At 38.9% G+C, this 9,465-nt stretch overlaps 1 protein-coding gene across 1 annotated transcript in view; it reads left to right on the forward strand.

The window, feature by feature from the left end:
* Positions 1 to 6,314, forward strand: part of RERGL (RERG/RAS-like) — a gene marked incomplete at its 5' end in the record, with an annotated part of 6,976 nt that extends 662 nt beyond the window's left edge. Inside the window, 3 exons of the mRNA XM_010144914.1 lie at positions 1,795 to 1,868; positions 4,460 to 4,608; positions 6,032 to 6,314. Of these exons, the coding sequence (XP_010143216.1) occupies positions 1,795 to 1,868; positions 4,460 to 4,608; positions 6,032 to 6,314 (506 nt within the window). The remainder of the gene's footprint in view (positions 1 to 1,794; positions 1,869 to 4,459; positions 4,609 to 6,031) is intronic.
* Between the last annotated feature and the right edge of the window lie 3,151 nt (positions 6,315 to 9,465).

Genomic DNA, 9,465 nt, shown 5'->3' on the forward strand with positions numbered 1-9,465 from the left:
GACATGCTGAGGATAGAATTTCCTCATTCATGCCAGAACAAATACACCTTTAAGATCTTGGAAGAAGGCGAAGTGGGGCTTGAACTTTCACATCCTGAGTAGAAGCACTATTTAGCTGATACACAAGCACCTTTGGAAGTGTGCCACTCCAGCTGATGGATAACAACTCCCAAAACTTAACAACGAATGGAGATTGTTGTCTACCTCCCTTTCCTTGCTAAAGTGAAGAACTCTTTCTGAAACCACTTTTTTTTTTACAAAAATCAAGTAGCTTCCCATGATCCATAAATAAAAAAGAAAACAGTCCTAAGCCAAATAGCATTGAATATATCGAAATGAACTTATTCTGAAAGTAGATTTACAGTTGTACGTAAATGCTCTACTAGTAGTTACTATACAAACACAGGCTGAAAAGTCAGTTTGTGTCCCGGATGGCTTATGTAGGTCTAAGCTGTCACATATAAGTTACGTAGTGCTCTAAGCCACCTATAATTAAAAACAGGTTTCCTTGTTTTGAGGCTCCAATACTGCAAGTTTCAGAAAAGGCATGTCAACCCCCTCCCCGCTCCCTGAACATTTTCATTTGTTAACAAGCTTTTGTTGGAATACAAGTTTCGCTCTATTTCTAGAGAAGGGAAGGAAAATGGGAATATGGGTGATAAAATAAAGATCAACCCACTGTTAGTGGAGTCAAAGTATTAATTAAAAACTTGTTTAATTGTGGAAACCATCAAAAAGGCTGCAGTTTTTATACTCTTGAGATTCTTGGGACTGATAGTTCATCACCAGATGAACTCCTAAGATGTGCATGGAGAATGCTTAAGATGAACGTGGTGCTGAACTGAAGATGCTGAGGTCAAGATTACAGACCTTATCTATGCCCTCATTTCACACAGTCTAAAGTGTATTTTTAGTAGTGCCAACACCAGTCTCTAGTTCAGTAACTCTGAGAAACTATACTGCAGACAACCTGTTGATAACTGAACAGAAGTTGGTTCCACTTCTTTAGAACAACTTGTTGCTTAAAACAGTAGTGATGATCTGTCTGCAGTAGAGTTCCAAGGGTTAAACTTGGAGTGCTGGTGGTGTACTGACATTACAGAAGTATTTAGGATCTAGTCTAAGGACATAATCCTGTCAATGCTATTGGTCTGATGCTACCTAGTATGAGAACTCTTTAAGCACCATATGGTAAATAACAATTATTACCAAATAATGACTTTAATGCTGATTGAGAACTTACACATAGGCTGGCTTACTACTTTCATAATGCTGAACCTTGATATCAAGCTGAGTAGTCAACAGCATTTAGCTTGTTCTGAGCATTGTGCACCTCCTTTGCCTCCATTTTGGAAAGGAAAACTAGGGTCTAAAAGTATTCATTGCCCCAGTGCTTTGATGGGAGCACCACAGTGAAATGGGGTTGGTCAGCCGACGGGGTTGGACAGCTCAGGTCAGACAAAATGGAATAGGTTTGTTTCCGGTTTGTGGTTCGTTTGTTTTTTTTTTTTAAAAAAAAAAAGCCCTCACAACTCCCAATAAATCAAAATAAACCCCACCACAAACAAACAAAAACTAAACTGAAAACACCAAAAAATCAAAGACAACTTCAAACAACCCTATGCGTCCCCCCTCAACCTTCAAAACTCACAGACAAAAAACCCAAGCCCTTTGAAAAACCAAACAATACTCAAGGAACCCTCAGTATTATCAAATCTCACCATTGCTGCCTTTTTTCACCACTTATCACCAGTCACTAATGCTGGTTCTCTTTGGGTACCACATATCTTTCAGAATGCATCTACACTAAACACTTATGCCTGGATGGGAGGCAGATACGCTTGGAAATTTATGATCCTTGTTCACAGGTAAGAATTTTAGGGGGGAAAGAAAGGCTGTTCTTCATTCTACCTGTGTAATGCTAAAAAGGGTTGAGTGTGTTTTGTGTGTTCTTGGAATTTGTTCTTGCTGTTTTTTTTAAAAGGCTTGAAATTTCATAGTTGCTGTGGCTCAGAACTGCTGAGTACTTCATGGAAGAAGCCTTCCATTTCTTAGATTTTGTGTAAATTACTTTGCATTTCGTGTAAATTTTGTGTCAGTTACTAAGAATTTTTCCCACTTCTGCCTTTTATAGGTAAATACAGAGTTAAATTGTAGGATTATATGCAGATTTCTCAAATACACTAAATTGATAAAATTTAGTTTATGAAGCAAGAAGTATATTAAATATCTGCAGAAATGGTCAAAGTAGACAGGCCTGGAAGTAAGACTTGTATTCACAGAACAGATCCAAGGAGAGCCATAATGAAGGCTTGCGTGTATGGACAGCTGAACTTTGATCACAATAAACCACCTTGAAATAAAGTTTTTTGTATTAATTTCTTTCCTGCTATTACAGGACTAGAGAAATTTATGGACTGTGTAATTCATGCAGGCTTAGGTAGGTCTGTCTGGCTAATCACATGAGCTTGTAAGGTTTCCTCTTGGGCAGCGATCTCACCTCTTGCCAACTAGGGTAGTGAATGCTAATGCTGAAGCACTGGAAGTCTGACCCAGACTTGCATTCAAGGACTTAAAAACTTTACCCAGTGAGTACATAAAATGTACCTCCAAGCAAATCTAACTTGCTAGAGACAAGCAACAGCATCACTTGTCCTAGGAGAATGGGGATCCCGAAATCGCTGATGTGCCATGTAACGCTGTGGAGTCCTCCCTTGCCATAGAATCTGCTAGAGGCTACTGTTCCATGGACTTGTTTCTGCCTATCTCAGGCCCCTTCCCTAATCCTGCCTATAGCTTCCTCTTACTGTCATATTAAATCCTGTGGTATGTGAACAACTCTTTATTGAGATACTCGAAACACTAGGAGTGACAGCTAGCTAGGGTAAAGCAGTAAGACTACATTATGGGTAGAGACTTTGATTGCTACAGTTTGGGCACCTTTTTGCTTTTAAGGAGACCGGAAGTCAGCTGTGTTAGTAGCAACTGCTGTTGCCAGCACTCTTTGAGTACCAGTCCTTCCTTAGGAACAAGGCCTAACTTTGCTGCTTTCTTTCTGATTTCTTAGTGCCTGCTGAGGAGTAGGAGTGGTGGTATTTGTTTTTCTGTCATAGGACTGGTGATTCTAGAAAGAGATGAATGGCATATTGGGGTATAGAGGTCTTGTATCCCATGGGAGCTGGGGAGAAAAGGAAGGTTGCAGGAGGAGGCCTGACTGAGGAAGGAGGAGTTGCTGGATTTGTTTCTGTTTCCTGAAATCTTCCTGCTCTCTGAGGCTTCCCACTAGTAGCTGGATCCCTGTTCTGCAAAGTTCACTGTCCTTTCATCCATCGGGGAAACAGCTGTGACACCCATAAGTGACCTGCCTCTAAACTCTGCTGCACAGTTACCACAGCATTAAAAAAATGTATTAAAGATACTGAAGTCTTCAGACAGTTCTGATACTTGTTTCATCTTTTCTTTCTCACGCATCCCCTTTCACTGCCAGCATTCTGTTACCATCCCTCATGGTAAGTTGCAGCCGTCCCAGTCCAGCTGTTTATGATGCTGCAGTGCTGCACCAACGCTGAGCTAATCAAGGCAGCCAGGGTGGTATGTCAGTTCAGATTATGCATTGCAAGTAGCAAAATACTAAACTAGTGAGGGAACAACTTACAGTCCTGAAATTACTATTCAAGATGAGTTTTCCACAGAGCAAAAGTAAATTTTTTATTTTTAGTTTTTCCTGGTCTGCTTCCAGTATTTTACCTATCTTGGGTCACATGATCTTGCGAGCTGCTGCCAAATCATCTGCAGGGATAAGCTAATTTAACATAGTTTTTAAAATTACTTAGCTTAATGGGACAGTTTGCAGCTGTTGCTCTTTAGAAATTGAGATAGCTTCTCAGGGTGAAGGGACTCAGGGATTGGTATAACCCCATTATCACTTGAGTGACTTTTGTAACTAGTTTTATTAAAGTTAACTGCAGATTGAAAGGAGATTTTTTTTTTCCTAGCTCTCCAGAAATTTATACTATGGGTAAATACTGTTTAGACTTCAGCAGTGCAAAGAAGAAACAAAACAAATGAAGAAACAAAAGAAAGTAATAAAGCTTAGTGTAGTCAGGATATTAAGATGATGCAAAACAGAACTATAACCAGAAACTGCACAAATACTGATGGCTTATGTAACTCTGCAGAATATTCAGCATAAGCAATGACTGTATAGGTTATGCAATTTTACTGTTTAATGTATGACTCTTTCTTAATGAATTTGTCAGTGATCCAAAATGCCACCTGTAGTGATGGTTATTTATTAGATATTTGGAGCAGAACTCACCTAAATTCGATGCCAGCACCTAGCCTGTTAATACCTTTTGCAATAAAAGATATGACATTCTCATGCACACAGTGACAAAGAAAATGTTTTGAAGTGACAACAGTAACATTCTTTTTGCATGTGAATTTGAATTTCTTTCAGTCACAGCGGGGGAAGCTCTCCCTCACAGATGAGCTCCACTGGGCTGATGGATTTATCATTGTTTACGACATCAGTGACAGAGCATCATTTGCATTTGCAAAAGCATTGCTGTACAGGATCCGAGAGTCTCACATAGGAGCTTGTAAAAAGTAAGTGGCTTTTTTTTTTCTGCCCTCAGCAAACACACACAAAAAAGCTGAGAACATTTCTGTGAGCTGTAGGCATCCTAGTAGCAATTAAAATCCAGCAGCATCCAAGTGGTATAACACAATACCAGGAGTAAGTTACCGGAAGGTCAACTGTGTTGCAAATTGCAATCTATTTCACTGTATCCAATGCCAAGTACATCAGGATTTTTGTTCGTATTTCTTACAGCACTATTATTTAAGTCTGTCTGCTGTGATTTACATGGGTAAAAAGCTGGCATAGTAAGGGTATGCTTTTACTCCCCCACTCTGTTACCAATGGAGAAGTACCAATGTGGAGGGTTGAAGAAAGCATTTCCCACAATAAATGTATCTAATATGAATGTCTTCTAAACTGCCTTTAGTGGTGACCCCAACATTATTTGTGCACATGGGTGACCTATGGTAAGAAACAACTTACTTTCAAAAAGAAGCACCAAAATTGCAAGTCTGAGCATGTGTGGTTGTGTGTGTTACTGCATCAGTCAGCTGAGATGCTTTCTAAATATGAGAGTGAAATTCTTTCCTTATATCAGAAGTGGAATAAAAAAAAAAAACCAAAACAACCAATTTTCTGTCTGTTTTACTGCTGACCTGTCTAAATTAAGGTTTCTCTAGAAGGAGTAATTTTAGCAAAAGCCTGGAATTAGAATTCCTGCGGGGTTTTTTTTCCTGAATTATACCACTGATGCCTCTCTTTATTCTGTTATCTACAAATGGAGGTGATGATCAACTTGCTTTTTCATGATGTCCAGGAGCTGACAATGTACTCAGCAGTGTAGAGTATGAAAACTGCAGTGGATAAAAATATACATTAATTCACTGTGTAGAGGAACCACAATGAAAACTTACTGATAGAGAATAGCATGTCTGGAAAATCCTTCGACGTTTGACAATGGCAAATGGAAAACTTAACTCTACCTGGCAGAGTTAGGGGGTTGATTTGTTCTTACAGGGTTGTTTTTTTTTTTTTCAATGACTATTATCCAGAACATCTGCACTTTTAATACGCACTGCATATCGCACAACTTACAGCGCAGTATTGAAACATACCTTTTTTTCTAATCAGAACTTTCTTGATTTCAGAATGGTCAAGCCATCAGTATTTTTGGTTGGTAATAAACAGGATTTATGCCACATGAGGGAAGTTGGCTGGGATGAAGGACAGAAGCTGGCAATAGATAACAAGTGCCAATTCTGTGAACTGTCTGCAGCAGAACATTATCAGGAAGTTGTGACAATGTTCACGAAAGTCCTGAGTCACATAACCTCAAATTTGACTATTATCCAGAACATCTGCACTTTTCATACGCACTGCATATCGCACAACTTACAGCGCAGTATTGAAACATACCTTTTTTTCTAATCAGAACTTTCTTGATTTCAGAATGGTCAAGCCATCAGTATTTTTGGTTGGTAATAAACAGGATTTATGCCACATGAGGGAAGTTGGCTGGGATGAAGGACAGAAGCTGGCAATAGATAACAAGTGCCAATTCTGTGAACTGTCTGCAGCAGAACATTATCAGGAAGTTGTGACAATGTTCACGAAAGTCCTGAGTCACATAACCTCAAATTTCAAAGTGAAAGAAAAGAGACGACCAAGTGGATCAAAGTCAATGGCCAAGTTAATTAACAACATGTTTGGAAAGAGAAGGAAATCTGTATAAAAGATGGTTGGTCTTGAAGCAGGAAAAAGCTGAAAGGCAGCTCTTGGGATTCAGTCAATTTCTTCCAAAGGTCAATGTCTGGAGAAAAAAGACAGTCAAAGCAAAAAGCGGGAAATAGTATGGTCAAGTGGACAGGTCTAGACCTAGAAGACTTGACCTTCTATTTCCAGTCCTACTACAGATTTACTGTGTTATGGCTATGTCACTTAAACTAAGCTGCTCCTCTCACCCTTTATCTCCTAAATTCATGAGAGGAGAATTTTGGCCCGTATTTTTTCAACACCAACATGGTCTTGGATAGAGCTTCTAGGTGTGACTGAAGTATAAACAGTTATTTCCAATAAACTCCCAAGCCTTTTTGATGGAAATCTTACTTTGGAATTCTGACAAGTAGGTGGTTTATTTGTGCAAGAGCACTTGCACTAAAGAAAAGCAAAATACTGCTGCTTCAAGTGATAATGTATTTGTATTTAACTCAAGGAAGGAGGGCGTGGATCCTCCTGTGCTTAACAGTGCCTAAAACCTGCTGAAAAGTATATGAATTAAATGCTTAGACACCAAATCTACAAAAAGTATTTACCTGCAAAGCTGCCTTGCAGAGGAGCAGAAATAGGGGAGCAGGTAAACAAAGCCAGTACTGTCTCCTTTTTTTTTTTTTGGTGGGGGGTCAGTGATGAAAGTAGAGAGGGTTGAGGAGGGTGGGAACTGAAATGTTAGTGAAATGTTAGTGAGTGAGCATTAGGCTGTTTTGACAAGGTCATTGTCTAGTGAAATAATTTTATGGCCGGGGTAACATCTTGGGCTGATCAATTTTACAGAACAGTTTTTGTGGGCTGTAACAAAATTGCCTTAACTGTAAGGTGGATGGGCCTGTTCAATTTTAGATGGGAGTGGAAGCTTGAAAAACACATGGACTGGTAAAGGGCACAGGTGCTTTAGGATGTTTGTCTGGATTTAAAGGTCAGCCTGCTGGTAAGACCTGTGCTTCTAACTTGCATATAGTGTTTTTCCTACGGACCAGTGTCTTTACAACTAGTCATCACTATGGTAATGAAAAGGCATTTGAGAGAACACTAAGGAATATGTTAATTACACTTTTCAAATGTGGATATTAAACATCAGATGGGTCTAAACACACTGTCAGTTGACATTCAGAGCTCTTACTGTAGACAACTAAATAAGGGCTTAGCCCAGCGTGTTTGAAAGTGCTGTACTCATACAGAAATGACGAAAGGGAAAAGAAGGAATCTCAAGATGAACTACTGCCTCATACCCATTCCAGAGAACAGCTGGGATTCAGTCTTTGTAAAAGCTGCTGAGTTGAAGCCCACCTCTGCTTTGAAATTTTACCTGCATTGAAACTAGCAAGATTGCTTTATCGGTCACAGCAGAACACTGATTTAGAAATGTCCACTCCTATAAGATAACATAAGAAAAAGCTATATAATCCTAGCATTACTGTAAAATAAAACTAAAGCACATTCTAATAAGTGTTGACCAAAGATCACTTTTTAAAAGGAAAAGATACTGTTTATTTCACTTGTTTTAAGACTACAAATATTGGAATATAGTTCTCGATGTTGAACAGGCGTGGTGTTGCTTCATTTCTATGCAAATACTGCTCTGCCGTATCAGGAGTAGTAAGTTTAACTGTGTTGTCAGTATCTGTGAAGCTGAACTTAAAGACTACTTATGTACACCCTTCAGTTTTTCAGCACACATGGAATTCCAAAACTACTAATCGTCTGTTGATCTGTCAGGTAGCTGTATCTTGCCAACTCTAGCCTTGCCAGATTCAAGAACTCTTACCTGTATTACTGCTATAGTACTAAATAAACTGGATATAAGATTGATGTATTAATGCTTTTGTTTCTTTCTTTACTGTGGTATAAAGCCACAGGCCTTTTGTTTTGACTGCTGTAAGCATCGTGTAGATCTGGAATTGGAAAATGTAAATCTGAGAATCCAACACTCGTGCAAAAGAGAGTCTCTATCTGTGTTTCCTGTAAAAAAAAAAAAGCAGCTTTCATATACCTTTATGCAGTGAATGGTAGAGAATTTTATAAAAAAATTCTTTATCCTTGAAATATTTGTTAAGGCAGCCACAGAGGAGCTAATGAGTTTTGATTTTCCCATGGAAATGTGGACTTCCAGATAGGTGGAATCTGCAACATATCCCCTAGTTTTCCTTCCTTTTTTGTAGAGATGGGATACGTGTTGGAATACAGAGCGACTGTCTTTTGGCCCATGTGCTAGGTTGCACTCATCTGAAAACCAGCTGAAACAGCTGCAGGATGCATTTAGGCTTAAGCGTACTGAACTACCCAGTGCAGATACAATTTGATGTTCTTAGGATCAGGATTTCACTTGTCTTTTATTGCTGGTGAGTGCAGATGAACAAGAGTACAGAATTTGGGAGGGAATTCAATTTTAAAGCAGTAAAGCAGATATGTGTTCTCCTTTGCTATGTGTATTTTATTAGTATTTGTTTTCTAAAAAGTGAAGGCCTTTTACAGAAAAATAAGATACTTAAAGACTGATATGTATATATTGTGAAGTGTTCTTGGAGTTTGAACCATGAAGATAAATTTGTTACTGGCTCAGCCACATTTGAAAAAGCAAGCAAGAACCCTGCTTGTATAACACAGTAAACGATGTTACTGATGTTACCTGGAGCATACTGAGCTCATTGAAGAGTGGAAATGGAGCTGTTTGTGTTGCCATAGACTGCTTCAGCATACAACCCCATCCTTTCTCACCAAAACCCATACAAGAGTTAAAAGTTTCTTGCTGTTGTGTCAGGAAGTCCTTGTTTATATAAACTTCCCAGTTTCAGTAAAATTTTGCCTGAGAAAGGCACTCAACTGATGTTCTTTCTCCCAGTCTTCAACTTGTTTTTACTTTAGAAACAGTGACATAAAAGCAAAGAGATTCTACTGAAGTATAAAGGTAATAGCCCCTGGCTCCCAGATGATGTCTCAGAACAATTTCTGGTGGATTTTGAAGCTCTTTCTTACCATAGTTTTGAAATAAACAATCAAAACAAACACAACCTCAGCTCCTCTTCTTGCTGTCATGTCTGTCTGCATTAAACTCTTTCTTTTTGTAAATCCCCTATAGTCACATTCACAACAGGGCAGAGGGGAAAACG

This window comes from Buceros rhinoceros, unplaced genomic scaffold (genome assembly GCF_000710305.1).
Source record: "Buceros rhinoceros silvestris isolate BGI_N320 unplaced genomic scaffold, ASM71030v1 scaffold8671, whole genome shotgun sequence".
Taxonomy (NCBI): Eukaryota; Metazoa; Chordata; class Aves; order Bucerotiformes; family Bucerotidae; genus Buceros; species Buceros rhinoceros.